The 18,660-nt window shown below is 44.2% G+C and overlaps 3 protein-coding genes across 3 annotated transcripts; all 3 read left to right on the top strand.

Annotated features, from left to right (window-relative positions):
* Positions 1-390: 390 nt before the first annotated feature.
* On the top strand, positions 391-644 carry PADG_05270 (uncharacterized protein; the record flags this gene model as incomplete). Its single annotated transcript, XM_010762362.1, has 2 exons — positions 391-529; positions 571-644. 2 exons carry the CDS (start codon positions 391-393, stop codon positions 642-644), a joined length of 213 nt encoding a protein of 70 aa, XP_010760664.1.
* Positions 645-1,790: 1,146 nt separating this feature from the next.
* On the top strand, positions 1,791-2,227 carry PADG_05269 (uncharacterized protein; the record flags this gene model as incomplete). The annotated part of the gene is made up of 2 exons (XM_010762640.1): positions 1,791-1,857; positions 1,923-2,227. The coding sequence occupies 2 exons, from the start codon at positions 1,791-1,793 to the stop codon at positions 2,225-2,227; spliced, it is 372 nt and encodes a 123-aa protein (XP_010760942.1).
* An 11,249-nt stretch (positions 2,228-13,476) lies between these two features.
* On the top strand, positions 13,477-16,843 carry PADG_05267 (uncharacterized protein; the record flags this gene model as incomplete). The annotated part of the gene is made up of 5 exons (XM_010762361.1): positions 13,477-13,653; positions 14,229-14,898; positions 15,001-15,207; positions 15,280-15,412; positions 15,481-16,843. 5 exons carry the CDS (start codon positions 13,477-13,479, stop codon positions 16,841-16,843), a joined length of 2,550 nt encoding a protein of 849 aa, XP_010760663.1.
* Positions 16,844-18,660: the final 1,817 nt, after the last annotated feature.

Raw genomic sequence — 18,660 nt, 5'->3', positions numbered from 1 at the left:
ATCGGTCTGTTGCTGTCTTGCATACTTGCATATGCATTAACGGGTCGATGCAGCTGAAACGGGGCAGGCCATCCACATGAATGCTATGATTTCGCTTGTTCTTCAAGTCTTAGGCCAGTTGAAAAGGGGGCTAAACTCTGTGCGACGTCGGGAAGCAAGGGCAGTAGGGTATGCTGTAGGCTGTGGTGGGGAGCGTCAAGATCTTTTACTAGGATGGTTGAGGGGCATGACAAGGATAGGTCTAGCAAAAATCGAATAAAAACCACTCAATCCCGCAGCGGGTGAGAGTCAGCAATTCGTTATGTGAACCCCGGGGGGGGGGGGGGACTGATCTGACCCTAAACAGTTAATAACATCCGAAACTGCCACTCGATATTATCTCTTGCCTCAATGTCAGTGCTTCCACCACGACCGGGATCGCTTCGTCAATTTTTCTTGACAGCATTGAGTAAGGGGATGGGTAAACTATCTAGGCATGATGAGACCCACAAAAAGTTGATGATCAAGTCCCACTACGAGAGAACGAATGGTAGGTAATCTCAAAAGTAGTCATTTATAAGATCTCCAAAGCGCGACGTAGATTCATCCCAGAGGACTATAATGGTCACAGCATAATTGACCCGCGCGATATCGGAAATAGGTAATATCCACGCTGGCGATGAGCAGTCGCTGTCATTCCTTCAATTTTTGGGTCAGCGCTGTTGTAGTTGTTGAACCCAAATCATCTGGTTGGTCTCACAGGGGGTGGATATGTGAGTTGAGAATTGTATAGAAAAGAAAAGAAAAGAAAAGAAAAGAAAAAAAATGGAGCCTTGAACCCGTTTCGCGTCAGATGATGGGTAGCCAATGCTTACCACAGTAGAATCCGAAGCCCACAAATACAGAGACTTTGGCGAATCGAATGAAAACCAGCTGCACGAAACGGAATTAACCAAGCTGCCAGTGGAGATACTGTGAACACCAATTTTTTTTTTTCTAGAGCCATGAGGAGGCAGCTTGTCAGTAGCTCAGAGTTTGGACGCTGAATCGGCCTTTCGTCATATCAACTAAGAATAGTTATCCCTCCTCCCTGGCAGCGTTCTCGACTAACATAACCAACAAGTCACGCTTGACGGGAGGATTTCATGGATATTTCCTCGATGGTCAGCGTGTCACATACGTGGTCGCTTCCACCGCCAGTCGATCAGCACCACGTCCTGCGATTGACAAGCTCAGCCTCGGCGCTATCCCAATTCAAGATTCTGTTCGCTGGCGATCAACGAAGCCAAAGATCATCCATCCTCGTTCCGCGCCTTTGCTCTCGATTTGCTTCTGCCGTAACTAATTGGAGGCAGCGTCATCGTCGCTTTCACGTCTGTTGATCCATCATTTTTTTTTTTTTTAATTTTTAATTTTTAATTTTTAATTTTTAATTTTTGATTTTTCCTTTCCTTTCCCTTCCCTGTTTGATCGAACCGCTCGACGCTCGTTGCTGTGCAAATAGTTATTGTAATTCAATCTGGTGAGTCTCTGACGATGCCTGGACTGTTGTTGGTGTGCTGTTCAGGCTGTTCTCCCTGGCCAATTATCATGGATTTTTGAGGGCAAAATGTTGTATTCGTGCAGGGACAGAATCTCGCATCATTTCATTGCTTTCTTTTCTTTTCTTCTCTTGATCTGTGTTCCTCCACTTTTATTCCATTCATTTCTTCCTTGACCCACTATCACCTTTCCACGCATACTCCACCCGAACTAAACGCCAGGTCAAACAAAACCTTCGATAAAGAATTCGAGGCAAATAGAGACACTGTATGTCCGTCACACGAGTAATTGACCTGGTTGGTATCAAAACCGGCCAACATCGGATATTGGGCTTCGGTATTTGCTCATCCAATATGAGAAGAGCAGCTGCGTGAAATCCACCAACTCATTTGACAAACAAGGCTCTGAAAAGCGACGGAAAATCCTAGTGCATACGGAGTACATTCTTATCTGGTCAAGAGTGGGACGGATGGACTGGGCTGCCAGCGTGTTGGTGCGCAAGGAAACCCCCAGGGGTCATTTTCTCCGCCCCGCACAAGCATCCAATTTCACGAACAGGGTATTCGTGATTCCTGATCTACTGTGTAGAGGCAACACCAGTATTAAATCGCATGTCCCATCAATATTCCGCGTTGGACCTTTAAACCTCAGTCCAAGCCGGGCTTCAATCGGAGCTATACTGGACGAAGTGGGTATCTTCAAATGACCGTTGTCGTTTCACGTTATGGCGGTCACCAATACCACCCCGTCTAACATACGCTAGTAAAATTGCTCCGTACGTACCGTATCCATTGTTGCAGATCATCTTTGCATTTTTTGTGGTTCTCCCCATTTTAGGGTTCCTTTGCCCGTTTAAAACCTCTGGAAGAAAAAAACCTTTACCAGGGAACTGCAGTTCTCTGTTATGGGGTTTGAGAAGCCATTGAAGGGGGTAGGCCTGTTGATGAGAGACACAGGGCGCGTCAACCTCAGTTCGTTGTTTCTATATCTTCATTATTGCTCATGAAAGCACTTAGTGAGAGGTGCTCGGCAGGGTTGCAACGGTGGGGTTGCAAATAATAGCATATGGTTGAGTATAAAAAAGGTGGGGGCACTTCTTTTCTTTCCAGTTTTTCAAGAAATGCTTACGGCAAACATCACAACCATTGATTACTTGTGAAGGATGCTATAGCCAAGGCAATACAAGGCATATTTTATACCCTATTGATCAGGGAACTATCTCCGCTTTCATGTGCCAGTGACCTAAGAATAATACACTCCGATTACTCCACACATTATCGTCCAGACCCGTGCGCCCTATTATAAATGTTGTTATCATGGAGAAACAAAAAGTGAAGTGAAGGATCGAGACACATATCTATCTACTTTCGTTTCTGGCGAGATGTAAAAGTAATCGCATCCATATCCCCCTGGTATGCTATTCTTAAGCTTGAAACAGAGTCTACTTTCTGCCAGGAGATTACTTGTATCCGCATTTGGCTACGGCTGCCCGTACAGAGTTATTATTACCTCAGCCGATGACCTCGGGATACTCAATACGATATAGACAGGGCGTCTTAAATAAAACCTCTTTCAGTCTCACTAAAGCATTAACCAAGCGTGTGTTAGAGGCTCCCTAGGTGGCAAACTTCGGACTACAATGCTCTTCTGCAGAAAGTGGACAGGAAATGGATGTAACTTAAAAAGCAGGAGATCGAGGCAGACATTTGCTGAAGCCTTAACTTCCGCTGTGCATACATGATCTGATACCTGCATGTTTTTGAAAACTATCTTAAGCAGAAGTCTTCATGGAAGAATGCAATGCAAGGTTAATTCTGCTCTTGCAGCTGACAAGTCGTGTACAAGCCTATGACGAAGCCTTCCTAACTGCCCTTGCAGTTAAGGAGATTTTTATCACTGACGATGCTGCACACAAGCGGGGATTGGTGATTCACCTTTACCTACCTACCGGTAGTTAGCCGAGCATTAACTAGCGTTCAGCTAAAAATAACCGGATATCTCTCGTTGCATTGAATACGATTAATTCATTGACATATATTGACTACGACATGATAATATTTGATATGCAATACAATATGATGTTCATGTGCCGTATCCACAGCAATAAAAGCGGGGCAAAGAGCTGTTGGTTGGACACAAACAACAACGTCAGTTATTCCTCCAAGAAGAGCTCTTCTCATGTCTCCTCACAAAATAAACATATAACTTTTCAATAATAGCAACTACTCGAGCAGATCTCTCGAGCAGATCTTTCGAGTATTCTCACAGTCTGTACATATTCATCCCCCCCCCCCCCCCCCCGAGAGGATCGCCTGACAGGCACATGGCATGTGGTTCAACTCCTGCATGGGGGAGTATGCGGGGAAGAAGAGTTCATTTGTTTCGTGCTTCCTGCAGCTATGTTGTGTGCATGTCTCGCATTTACGAGGTCCCTGTATATGAAAACCCTTCTTTTTGGATGTCGTTTTCTTTTTCCGCTATTCCTTGATAGCTTTCTCTCAGCTGAAGATTTCATTGAAATGTGTGTGTGTGTGGATGTGGGTAAGTGTTCGCAATGGGGTGGAGGTTACAAAGAGATCCATTCAAGAGTAGATCAAATAAAGATCTTGATATTTTAACGGTTCATTGTTTAATTAATTCGAGCTTTAGACTCTTGTGAGATATCTTTCGTCAAGATAGAAATAAAATGATTGAATCAGAGTAGTCCATCTACTAAACACGGTATTTGAGTCTCTTGAAGAATGACCCTTTGATAGTTGGGTTCTGGCTCAGCAAATTCTGATTCACATATACAGCAGGTAACAATGTGTACACCTCCTGCTCTTACACCATGATGCACATTAAAACTCTTTCAAAAACTTCACACTGAACCCGACAATGATAATAAAGCTGGATATAAGTAAAGGATGTGGTACCAGCAAATCCCGTGACGGAAAAGGGGCTCAACCAGATATAGTGGTAATGGGGAGTAAATACATTAAAACGATCCCATTCCCTGTAAGAGAAGTGCGATTCTCCAACTTATTGAACTTAATGTCATCAAGATGGTCTCTTAAGCAACAGCTGCCCTATTAAAAAAAAAAAAATCAACGGTGATATGGTCGTTGTCGCGACTTAGAGGCGGGGGCCTGCTTCTACTGAATGAACTATGGAACCGCTCCGTTGGCACTGCAGTTACCAGCTGCTAATTCCCCTTGACATACGTTTGCCAATGTTTACGTACTCAAATATGAACCATGCAAGGTATATATTCCATTTCAATACTTCCGTTTGCTTCTTTGTGAGCGTGGAAAGAGTTTTTGACGTCAAACCATGGATGGCTGCCATATTAGTCCGGTTTTACTTGGACCAACAATCTGGTCAGCCATGTGGCTGTTGAGGAACAAAGCGAGATGGTAGTTTAGAAGGCACCGAAACACAGTTATTGATAAGGCATGTCCATGCTATCTTGGTTCAAGAGTACCTTCAAGTTGTAAGTTGACCTGGTGGGCGCAATTTTAGAATCGTTCGTTCTTTGGCTTTACTCTTTTCATTTCTCATTTTTGCCTCGAGATTTAGGTTTGCGCTAGATTGGGTTTGGATACCCCAGATTTACAAGACATGTAATATCATGCACGGCGTGCGTGCGATCAAGCAATAGCAGTGCCATTTGTACCCTCGTCCGTTTGATATGCGTTGGGGCGGGTGCTTATATTTTATAGCTCGTTCCTGGCATGAGGTAAAAAATCGGTAAGTAATTGTATTCGTTCTGTAACGCATGATAGGTATCGTACTGTACAATTCATACTGTATTGGTGTCATGAATATCTCCGTAACAGTATGTAAAGGTGTTTGCACGTAAGAGCAGGAGTAAGTACCAGGTATCTCATCTTTAATAAAAATGCTCCAACGCAAAGCAACCCCCCCCAAATGCTGATAAGAAGAGTGGAAGAACTGAACTTGATACTTCCTCTCAATCGCCCCACAATGTCCATGGCTCCTTGTTGTATGGTGCAATTATCGGCGATATCCTTAACCCCAGTCATGGGGAATGCAAGGTATCCAAGTCTCTTGAGTTGATTCTGGATTCTTGTTGGTTTAGGAGCTTCAAGCTGCCGCTGCTGATAAGGCCAGAGGATAGAGAAATTCAAATGATCCTTTGGACAAACAGTCCTTCATTGTCCTCAGCTTGCTTCGGTGTTCCTCGACCCTTAAAAGCTTGATAGTGATATCAGAGAGTTTCAAGTTAGACGGACCGCCAGCACCAAGTAAGTTGAAGCTGCTAATAAGCGGCAATGGCTCTCTCTTCTATTTTCTTTAGTTTGGGGAGGATGATGGCATATCAGAACTTTGTTAAATAATTTTCCAAATAGCGTTACCTTTGGGAAAGGAAAAAATTCTTTCTGGATGACAATAACTCTACGTTTATTATACCTCCGTGCCTTGTAGGGCTCATTTGTTATTTATCTCGATTGGCAATCAATCGGTGAACGTATGTTGGACGTGACAATCAGATGATTCTTGAAAATCTAAAAAAGAAAATAAAAAATCTTTTCAAAACCAGAAACAAACAGAAAATATAAAAAAAAGTCATTGGACATTTGTTACTGGCAAGGCTGGAAAAATCTCCTCGGTCAGATCGCTCTCGTGGTTCCATTTGTTTGTCAGGAGAGCAGGTGGCTGGTCGAAAAGGCGGTCACCTCAACTCCCCGTGACGCCCGCGGTTGGATCCATTGGTGTGATACGCTGAACTTTCAAGAACTGGAAGAGAGTTTGTTCGTTGCTCTGGGTCTGCTCTGTTGGCAAACTGAAACTCGCGAGCCGTGAAGGAAATCTCTTATTAAAGGCTCTTATTAACTTACCTTCATGGCTCAAATGGGGGCGACAGGAACATGACGTTAAGGAACATGCTATTTTGGTCCTCTCTCCTTCTCAAGCAACTTGCAGTGCATTGACCCCACGACATCTAAGTAGGAAGCTTGCTAACCTTCTAAAATTTTTAACTCCACCCTAGGGCTCCCCGGTTCTGCTTGTCCTGCATTAAGACACGGATATGTAGGAGAGGAAGCAGGTGAGGGTGCAATCCACATGGCTAAACGGGGTCATCTCTGGAGTTCAACTCGAGGGACGGGCCAAATATGCTAAGGTTGTTATTTCTCTCCGTGGGGGATTTCCACTCTATCTCCGATACGTCTTGTCATTCCGCGGCGGTCGTGGCTGGTTGGGGTATTTAGTTTTCTGAGTTTGAATGTTTCGGATATCAAACAAATTCATGATATCTGGTGATTGATTTGAACACGAGAACGATGTTTTACACCCATATGTCAACAATGTTACCGCAGAAAGTACCGGAATGGAGTGCTCGATGAGGAAAATACAAAACCAACCACATCAGTCAAGCTCTGCCACTGGTTCATTGCTCAGAAGCCTCCTCGCTAGCAGTTACGAACCACTATTCGAGCAGAGCCCTGTTGAACGACGATATCAACCCCTTTAGTCTCATGCATTGATCGTCAGACTGCCCCCTCCAAGTTTTCCCCAACCAGTCCCTTTGTCCTTCCGCTTTACGTGGATTACTCTTATCTCATGATTTCTCAACCTCTTCACCGTTGCCTCACATCTCTAAAATATATATATATATATATATATATATCGGTACAAACAACCCCTGCTTTTTTTGCGCCGAGTCAATTTAACTCCAGTACCGATTCAACATCCTTTGCTAGTTTTCTCCTCGTTATTCCAATTAATCGCAAAACTTGAAAGAATTTATTTCTATTTATAATCTATGTACGGTACTTTCTGTGTATATAGCTGCACGTAGCTGCACGAAAATGCTGTGGCAGTTTGCCCGCTGCGGGAGACCGACGGGGGAAAGCCTTTGCCTCGGCTCGAAAGCGAGGTCGCCTTCTCTGGTTCTGCTTTATTCGAGAACCTCATGATTTGATGATGGGATAATTAATATTGATGGAGATGATGATTGATTTTTTAGTGACTACGTAGCTGCTACCAGGTAATGATAACCAACAAACGTCAGGTATGAAGCTGGTTGCTGGGAATTGTCCCCACTCAAAAAAGCCTTGGGTTCACAGCCCCACTGCACAGTGCCACTTCATTGTTGAAGCGCAGAACGGGCACAGAAGTAGCAAAGTCAAGTGACCCACTAACACTAAAGATCTGAATGCTTTGCCCCTTTTCTGTTTCTCGCCATCTTAAATTTTAGGCAGAATTAAGGAGATTGATGCTGCCTGGTTCCGTCTGCAAAAAGCTTGATGTTCAACATAATGTATAGATTTTAAAACTTATCAGGGAAACTTTTTATGACATCTGATCAGATTAATGATGCGTTGTCCCTTTCTTCTAGTTACAGTGCTAAAGTACCTAGGTAGCGTTCAGAGCGGTTTACCCCTCTTTTTTCAAATTCCTGGATGGCAATGGGGTAATCCCTGTACTAGTGCTTTCCCAAGGGTTGAGTTATTCTCTTTAGCTTCTGCCCCTTCGCTTCGAGCTTGATGATACTGAGTTCCTGGACCTTTGACCTGGCCGGGAATTGGGAAGTTATCTTATGGGATTGGACCCTGGTCATGATGACATTGACCGACAAGCTGTTTCGATATGCGTATGTATTATCGTACTGTGACAGTATCTATCTGTAGGTAATTAAACCCGAAAATAAGTATTCCATATTACAGACCACGGAGCTGTTTTTCTGGTACGGGTGGAACAAGCGGATCTGTTCTGATCGACCCGAAGCCCTAATTTGAAGTTTCACCCAACGGAGCCAAACAGAAGAGCTATTCTTAGCTCAATCTATGCCATTTGTTTATCTTCAGGTGGATTCAAGCTCTCTGCCGTTTTCTCACTGACTAATTGGAGGAGGAGAATCGAAAGCCACAGCAAGTTCTCTTCGTCCATCTTCAGTCTCCGTACTCTCTAGTCATGTGAGAATGAGTTACACATTTACCCCCGGAAGTCAACCTGGGAGAGGACCTACGTGTCTCTCCCCTGTCGCTCCAACTGCATCATATAAAACACTTATCTTGTCGACGTCCTATTGGATAGGCGGCTGGAGGCTACGTCGATTGCTTTCGCTACCCACTTTGTAGCCTTTTCCATCCAATGGGTTGAGCCTAACTCATACCTAGGCATTGCGCTGTGTCCTAGCCTCTCGAGGGCTTCCTAGCAGCTTCTATGCATCTTGGAAAGAAAGAAAAGTCCGGACCCTTCTGGCCTTCATATTTCATGTGCCCGCCACTCCAGGTATAATTCTTCGAGGAAGCATAGTGGACGCGACTAATCTTCTTGCTGGGCAAGGCAATCTCAATCATTCTGAAAATGGTATTCCAAGGTTATTCACATCGTAATCGGGTGCTCACCAACCTTCCCTGAAATAGAAAGCCTGGCAAGTTCAGTGAAATAAATTAATAGCTTCGTTTACATCAAAAATATTTTCCATCCTGACTAGGAAGAATCTTTCCCCTTGGGTTTGGTGCAACCAAGAAGATAAAAGAAAATCTAACCTTGGGATTACCATCTGAAAAAGAAATTGGAAAAGAGAGCAAGGAGAAATATCGTTGAATCAGGGATTTTTCCACCTTATTATTTTGCATTTCCTTTTCCTATTTTTCTCCTCTGAAATTCTCCGAGTGCAACCCCCCTCCCAGCCGCCGTGGTGTCTGATGTTGACATCTTCAATTTGAAGGCGAATCCCCTTGTCAACTATGGCTTTACCCTCTTACCCACGATCTAGTATAGATGCTGGAGTCTCTCCATTAGATACCAGGTATGTAGACCCACCATGTATGAACTATGTACGGTACATTCGCAAATGTTGGGTAATCCTATCCTTGGATGACCTTCCACAAGGATGGCGGGAAAGTGTGATTTCTATCCAATTTTTATTTTTATTTTATATTTTCCCTTTTTTGTGAGAGATAGAAATGATCACTCCTTGACTGCTATTTGTTTCCTTGGGTGATATCATCTTCGTCCTCCCCCACACCTTTTTTTCTTAGATGGATCTCTATTCACTTCAACATTTTAGACGTCGTTCAAAGAGTGAATGCCGCTGTGGAATCTTTGCTGGCACAGCATTAGCTATCTTGGTACAGAATGTTTGATCCTCCTCCCTTCTCTTTTCTTCCCGGGCAGGTGCCTGCATTATTGATTTCTTCATTGAGCACTTATTGGCATGACTTTCACCGCCACCATCTCCTCGTCCCTTGGGACCGTTGCCGTACATACTCCGGAGGCCGGAGTACGTACCCACAACCTGTTCATTCTTTTCCTTTCTTTTCCTTTCCAGTTCTAGGTTTTATCTTGCTTTGTTTCTTTTTCTCGCTCAAGCAAAATTTTGGTTCTCTAACTCTTTTCTTTCTCTTTTTATATATATGTGGCTGATTCTTGTATGTAATGCATCTAGATACCGGACATTTAATATCTAGAATACCAGGTTTAACTGGTGGCTGATGGGTAAAATTTCCCAATTTCCCCCTTGTGTCACCCGGCTCCTGTTGTCTTTGGATCAAGACGAAGGAGAATTGGAACCCTAAGCACAAATTGCATAACCAAAACTTCTAATTCCCAGCCCATTGGCTCATCTTCAAAAGAAAAAAAAATGAAAATGAAAAAGCTCATTTTCCTCATCCCGCCTCCTCGGGTTCCCGCTCCTCTTCTCCCCGGAGCATGGCTGGTATGGTCTTATTTTTATGCCTGTTGATGTAAAACTGTCCTTTCCCCTCATTCTACGAGGATCTTATCTCAACTAGGAAAATACACGACATAACTCATCTGGAAGAAGAACCGGAGGGTTGGTTTGGGTGAGTCCACTCTCTCTCTCTGCATGAAAAAGAAAAAGGTGAAAGCGGGAATCTACCTTGGTATTGGGTCATTCTTATTTTTGACTTTCTCATTGGTGCGGTGCATATATCATTTCTTCCCTTTATTTTACTCTCTAAGGGAAGAGGGGAAGAATGAATATTTGTTAAACTTCGCTAATTCTCTCTGTGGGGATTGGGCATCATACAACTGATCTTTCACCTTCATGACGGGAAAGGGGTGATTTCTATCAGCTCAGATGGCTAAACAGAGCCATAGAGAGAGAGAAATTGTTGTTCGTATTTCCGCAGAGTTAACCGGCACACGGATTGGTATGGTGCAATGCTTGATACCCATTATTCAAGGGCTGTCTGTCATTTCCATTCTTGAGAGAGGACAATGACTGACATTGATGATAGAGTTAAATTAAGCCTTTGATATGTCCCTTCAGAAGGATGTAGGACACTACATGGCACGGATCATGCATGAACTGTTCGGAGTACACATGAGCATATATGGTATTTTATGCAAGAACGGAGTAGGATATATATCCGTTGCGAGTGTGTAGATTATCCAGACAGCAATGTGAGAAGATGACGGATTCTTGAGGTTGTAGATACAGCATCTGGCACAGTGCAATGATATAAAGGAACCCTTGGAAACAGCCTCATCGAAACCTCGGAACTTTCCGTAGACTAATGAATGGTAAAAGTGAGATCAGCCTGCCTGGCTTGCTGGGCCACGCCTTTGACAACGCTGATCCACAGTTCAACACAATTGAAGATGAGGAAGAGAACGGAGAAATAAGAAGAATGAGGTAAGGTTTCAACTGCTGTTTCAATGAGTTTATTTTTCTTTAGATGAGTTTTCTTTAGATGAGCCTTGGCCTGCGTTTTTGGCAAGGGACAGAAGAGCTGAGAACGAGGTTGTTTGAGAGTTTTGTTGAGGTCGCACAAAAAACCAGCATCTGTTGGCTCTAAATAATCATTATCGCCGTATGGTATTGTATTTATACTGTTTGTACTGTATTACGTATGGTACCAACCGGATAATACGCAAACGAAAAGAGCAAAGAAAAAGAGGGAAAAAGAAAACATTCGAGATAGACCATAAAAACACCTAGGTGCGGTACGGATAGTATGATACGACAACACAGAAGAGGCAGCAGACGCATTTCAAAATACTAAATTAATATTCAACTTGCCCAGAAAGAAAGTCGAACGAGCCAAACTCAGAAATGAGGGAGGAGAACAATCATGCCCTATCTATCATCTCTCTTTCTTTTTCCCTTTTATGTAGAACTCTCTCCTCTTCTTCATTCATCCCTCACCTATTTTTCTTCATTTCCTTGGAAGATTATCTTGTGCGTTGGGAAGACAATTCTTGTTATCCCCCGCTGGGCCAATCCCGCAGCCGATCTCCAAGCCTCATCCGATCCCAACCTCCTCATCTTCCTCCTCCTCTCAAGTTTCGCCTTCTGGCGTTCCGGCTCACACTAAAATCACGGAGGTTGGTATTTTGGTTTTTTTTTTTTTGCTTTTTCCTTTTTATTTTTTCCTTTTTTTCCTTTTTGGTTTTTGGTTTTTTTGCTTTTTCCTTTCCTCTCTTGAAAATAAAATAATAATAATAATAATAATAATAATAATAATAATTAAAAAAAAAAAAAAAAAAAAGAGAAACTTCTCCTACTAGCGAATTGGTTGTATCTGGCAGAGTATATCCTCATCTTCCTTTTTCCCTCATCTTCCTTTCTCTTTCATCCGACTTTTGCGCATTTTAAAGATAATAATAATATCCTAGGTTCCTCCTCCGCTCTCTAGCTAGCCTGGCTTGTCTGGTCAATAATAGTCTTAGCTGACCGTTGGAATATCTGATTTTTGGAGCGTGAGGTCCTTCTCGCTCTCACTCGGGGGAGTGCTGGCCCATTGTTGTTATCAAAGTCAGGCAGCCATCAGCAAGCAAGCAAGAAAGCAATCAATAATAATTATAATAATAATAATAATAATTCACCTCCTTCACCTCCAGTTTGGCAGCATCAGCCATTACCTACCAGCATCAACCACCATTACAAAGCTCCGCCTTTTCCAGGCTCAGTATCCACCACGGCTTGGCCCAGCTCCCGTCGCTCTCTAGCGTTTGCTACAACACAAATCGGTCTTCACTGACTTCCTTCACCCCCCCCCCCCCTCTTCTCTCTCTTCCCCCTCCCCCCCCACCAGCCTCCACTTTTTTCATATATGATCTTCTGCTAGGTTGGACTGGGAGCAAGTGAGGTAAGGCCGTCTCCACTCTACTCTCCCTGTATTTCTCTCCGTTTTCTCTCTGTTCCACGTCCTTCTTGCTCCCTCGCCCCCTTATCAAGCCTCCCCAACCACTCACTCACTGTGCTTCCCCATCCTGCCCGACTCTCTGCTACTCCTCACGCTCCGGTGTCTTTCTCCTTCTCTCTCACACTTCCGTCTCTCCTCTTGTCCTCTTCCTCTTTTGATTCCCAGCCACCTTTCATTTTATTCTTCTCTCGCCCATCATTTTCTGCTCTCTAGGTGAATACCTCTCCGATCATCCCGGCAGTCCAGTCGTACCCAAGCTGTTATTAATGATCCTCCAGCCCTTCACGGATTGGTTTACTGATCGTGTCTTTGCTGCATCTCTCACAGCGTGCACGCACACACAAACTCCCTCCATATTCCACCCTCCTCACTTCAAAGTGAAAGAAAAAGACGAGGGACGCAATAGGCCATTCCCCCCCCCCCCCAAAAAAAAAAAAAAAAAAAACTAAAAAAGCATAATAATAAAAATATATTTTTATTTTTTTTAATAAAAGAAGAAGGAGAAAACAAAAGAATATCAAGAAAAGGGATACTAAACTCCATCTACGACCCGCAACGACTGTTACGATAGCCACGAGAACAACCAATTTCACACTCTTACGTTCTGTCTTCTTTTGCGCCTGCTCGCTCGTCCTATTTTCTGCCAGTTTTCCCTTTGAGCATCTGCCGTCTGTACCCGCTAAGACGCTCGCACATTCGGTTGTACAAACGATTTCAAAATCTTGCCACCGTCGCCCGATACTCCCAGACCGTTAATACTTCGCCTGAGCCTAATGCTCAAGTACACCGCTGTCGCGATCGTCCCGTTTTGATCTTTATCTTCCCGTTTATGCAGAGCAGCGAGTATCCTCCAACGTGCTCTGATACCGTGTTTGAAACGAACCTCGACCTCCATTTGCGCGTTTCGATTTTGAACCTGCAATTTCGGTTTCGATTTCGTCATATCTTCGCTTCAGATATCCAACCGATGCCCATTTCGTCTGTGCTTTCTACTGTTTGCGCTAACGTGAGAAGCGCAGAATAACGACAAGACGAACCAGAACAAGCCATTTTTCAGTGGATTGTTTTTGATGCTCTTTGGTGACTTGTGATAGCCTTTTGTCTTCTGTCATTTTCGTAATCCTAGACGCCTCGTTTCTTCTATATTTCCTTTTTTTTTTTTTTTTTTTTTTTTTTTAATAAACAAAAGCCCTTAACGATTTCAAGATTCAACGAACCCAGCACGCTGTCCTGAGAGTTATCTGTTACTGTCATATAGTCCTCAGATACGTTCCATTGCGTGTTTACATTTGGTGAAGTGATTCCCTCTCCAGTTTTAACACCTGATTGGAACCACCACTCGGCCTCTGAAGTACCCAGAACAGCGGCCAAGATCTGATATATATATGCCGCAGCCGTGTGTTCTCTTCACAGGATTGCCATCGAAATTGAGTCATTGCGCTATTGCAACGGGTATTAATTAATTCCCCCAAAATACCCTATATTGTCTGCGGTGGTCTTGTCGCCAAACAACGCGACAATCCAATTCTCCTACAGGATCAACTCGTCCTGTTCTAGCCGGTGTGATCGAATACCGAAAAGCTGGAGCTGCCGTCGATATCCCAGGTTCAAACTCGATTCCCTATTGACGTCCCTTGGTACAATCATCACGCTGCAGAACGGCCGTTGTTAGGCAGCGACAAATTACCTGCTCTTACTTTTCCTCACACACAGCCGCTCTCCGCCTCGGGTCGAACGGGCTCTCAAGACTCGTTGATATCGACAACGTCGTCGAGTGGCTCAAATAGCGCCGGTGCTGTGGTCAGCTATTTTCCTCAGGGCCCTACGGGCGAGGCCAAGAACCCTCCTCCTTCGTCCTCCGACGGAGCGGGTGGGGTTCCTTCCCGATATTCCCTGGAGTCTACTAGCCAGCCGGATTACCTCGCTGGAGGGACTGTGAGTGACGGATATAGCCACAGCCAAACATCCCTTGGAAGTATGAATCAAACACAGCCTTACCTGGATGTTCATACATCACATTTGTCGTCCGCACAACCATACTCATCCCACGGAACTCCCGCAACAGGGATACCGCCTTACCAGTATTCCCAGCCTCCAGTTCTGCAATCTGGTTCCTCCTACTCCTCGACTGGCAGTTCATCCTATCCTTCATATGGGTATTCTAATGGCGTTACCTCTCCACAATCGGCTACGCAGGCGGTCACAAATGCCCTGACAGCCCATGTACCCGCTCAAATTCTACCCTTACCTGGTAAGATTTGTCCCTGAAATAGTCTTATCTTGCCCACTCCAAGGGGAGGCGAATTGTCCCGGGACTTCAAACCCAACTTATTTGGCTAATTGATGTCTAAAGCAATGACTGCAAATACTCCCAGCTCTCACGCATATATGCCAGGTCCAAGCAGCCATGGTCAGTCATATTTGACTCATACGTTTGATACTACCGGTCAAATACCACCTCCTGGTGCCAAACCCAGGGTTACAGCAACGTTATGGGAAGACGAGGGAAGCCTGTGTTTTCAAGTGGAGGCCAAGGGCGTTTGCGTTGCCCGGAGAGAAGGTTCGTATGCACAAAATATCGACTATGTCCTCCCCTTTTTCTTTTTATGGCTGACAAATATATTTTCTTTAGACAACCAAATGATCAACGGAACGAAGTTGCTCAATGTTGCTGGCATGACAAGAGGAAGACGAGATGGTATTTTGAAGAGCGAGAAGGTCCGCAACGTGGTGAAGATCGGACCAATGCATCTAAAGGGCGTTTGGTATATATATAAACTTCAATCTATGATTCATCCACTGGTAAAGATATTTCGGCTAACATACTCACTAGGATCCCGTTTGAACGTGCTTTAGAATTTGCAAATAAAGAAAAGATAACAGAGGATCTTTACCCATTGTTTGTACATGAAATCTCAGCGCTACTTTACCCCCAACCTACCAATCCGCCCAGCAGAGGTGGCGCTCTTACAACTAGGAATGATCAGAGACGTTTTGAAGCAAGCCAGGCTTCTCGATCATCCCACGGAGGACAACCCTCACCTTTGCATCATCATCATTCAATGCACGCTCCGCTTACATCCCATCTATCCCAGCCTCCTCATTCCATTGGCTCCCATTCTGGCTCGGCTCGTCCGGGGTTAGATCGTTCTCATACATTCCCCACTCCCCCAACCAGCGCATCCAGTTTAATCGGCATTGGAAACCACGGCGGCTCCTATGAATGGCCGGCACAAAGTATGGGGAGCAGCGTCCAGAGCTCACAAGCTCTTTCAATCGACACGGGTTTGACGAATGCAAGATCGATACCGACGACACCGGCGACGACACCCCCGGGTGCTAACCTGCAGAGCATGCAGTCTTATCATCAAGGTCAGCCGAGCTATGACAGTTCTAAATCCTACTATTCTACAACCCCTACATCGCAAGCGCAGTATGCATCACACCACGCCCTAACCCAACAGAGTAATATGTCGAGGTATGGACAGTCAATATCCGCGAACCCTTATATCAAACATTCAATGGGACCTCCGTCGGGACGGACGGAAGTGACAAGCGAGCCAATTCCCAATGAAACCAGGGCTGACCAATACTCTCACAGCCAGGGAAACGGACAGGTGAGCCATGGACCGGGTGAGGGAGAGGCAGATCATGACAATGAATCCGACTATATCAACGACAACAATACTGCTTACAGTGCCAACCGTGGCTCATATACATACACCACAAATCCGAGTGCAACAAGCCTCTCGGGAGAGCACCCTCACCTCTCTCCTGAGCTGACGGATTCCACATCTCACCAAAATGGCTCCGACAGCAGGATCACATCACGCACCAGCAGCCAATCACACTGGCAACAGGGATACCATACTCCACCACGACCCGCGCCACCTTCCAGTAATCTATACAATGTAATGAGTGATACCCGTGGTGCTGCTACCAATGGAACAACAGGAGACTCATACTCCACCTCCTCAAACGGCCCATCAGCCTACCCGTCATTAAATGGTTCTGGAAAACGCATGCGCGATGACGACGAGCAAGATCAAACACCTCTCTCCGAAACCCAGAATGGCGACAGCACCTATGACCATAAACGTCGGAAACCCTTGGTCGATAACGTTGGTGGACCTGTGGGGGGCACAGCGCTTGGTATGCCCAACGTGAAAGCAGCCGTTGTTCCTCGCCGTCGATAGTCTCCTTCTTTCTTTCCTCTAGAAGCCCTCTAATGATTAGTACGTTTCCGATGAGACATGGATGGAAAATAGAGCTTCTCTCCTTCCATGGGGATGACAAATAAACGAACCAAAAAACACGAATCTTCTCTTCTTTGTTGATGAAAACTTTTCCATCGACAACCTATGCAGATAACCCAATCTGTATCTTGCAGTTCTTTTTTCATTTCTATTTTCTTCTTCTCTTCTTTATTATTATTCTCACTAGGCTAAAGCGCAATGAGTCTCTACTACTACTACCATTATTGATTTTGTCCCTGTATACGAGTCATGCTTCACCTGACCGCCAATGAATATCTATCATGAAATATGGGCTTTAAAAAAGATTACGACACTTAACGCAGCGAGCGATCATTGTTTTTTGTGCCTCGCCTTTTGCTTTTTGCCAGTTGCATTTTGAGTGTCCTTGTGCGGAATCGAATTGCCTCCCAAATTTAAATCCTCACCGGTTCACGGTTGTCTCAACCGCTTTCCCCCTCCTGGCCGATATGAATCGTCAACGGACACATCCAGCTTCAACTTTGCTTTCCTTTTTCTATATTCCTTCGTCTTTCTGTTGCCCCTTCATCAGGTTTTATTCCTTGTTTTTCTTTCGTTGCCTCGCCTTCGCCTTCAGCTTCAGTCTATTCAAACAAAAACTTTTTCTTTCTTCTTTTCCCTACCGTATATGCCTTGCAGCAGCTTGAAACTGTGCTTTTATAATGACATCTGCAAAGCCTCTTCGACGGATTCAGCCCATTTATTATTATTTTTCTTTTATCTACGAACGATTTAGGCTATCTGCACTTTTTCTTGTTCGCGTATCTTGATTGGGTTGGCCCAATTTACCTCCGCTTTTCCAGTGTTGGCCTATTTGAACTTTTTTGGATTTGCTATTTTCCCTTCCTTCTCCCATGCCTCTTTTAAAAAAACACACCGCCTCTCAATTATCGATTTTTCCATTTCCTTCTTTTCCTTTTATTTTATTTTATTTTTTATTTTTTGGTTGCTGTGGCCTTTTGCTAATTGGTGTTTTCCTCTGTTTTCTCGAAAAACTTACTATTTATTCTTGACGACTGTTATGACACGAATCTCCTTTGGAAATTTAAATGCTAGTTTTTAACTGTTATATGAATTTCCACGTGTGCAGGTTGATTTATTATTATTAAATAATACAGTCATATTAGAGACATCCTATCCTATCTTCAATACTTTTTACAGTACTCTCTCAACTTAAGATTTACTCTTGAGTTTACCTGCCTCTCACCCTACGACTGGATAGGGATGAAAAAACGAATTGACTAACGCCGATTCACTAAAAGGAAGCATGCTATTGGCATGCCATGTTTTCTAAAACTCTTACAGGATATATTATTTCAATAGAAATATGTTTCTTATTTTCACCCCTCTCCCATACCTCTCCAATTAGTGCCCCAGACGAAGGCATTTTCAACATGCTCTCTCTATTCAGTGTTATCCAGTTTACATTCATTTCCTATTTTGATCTCCTCTTTTCCACATCATCTTCCCATTTGATTATTTCGGGATATATCCCAAATATGTGTACCGGTGCGGGTTGGTCGTGAAACCTCTCTGGCTCTGGTAGTGACTGTGTTCCCATTCTCAACAGTTTTGTTTGAAATACTTGTCACACATGCCTTTTACCTCGACCTTGACAGATTAGCGGTATCTCGGTCTTGATCTCATTTATCCATGTTACCCGACGTCACTTGAGAAAGATGTGGTAGTTGGAAGCTTCGAATGGGGGGACGGGAATGGGGCGATGTGTAAGTTCCTAG

This window comes from Paracoccidioides brasiliensis (genome assembly GCF_000150735.1).
Source record: "Paracoccidioides brasiliensis Pb18 unplaced genomic scaffold supercont2.6, whole genome shotgun sequence".
Taxonomy (NCBI): domain Eukaryota; kingdom Fungi; phylum Ascomycota; class Eurotiomycetes; order Onygenales; family Ajellomycetaceae; genus Paracoccidioides; species Paracoccidioides brasiliensis.
Note: the sequence above shows the minus strand (reverse complement) of the source record. Positions and strands in the feature narration are given on the sequence as shown.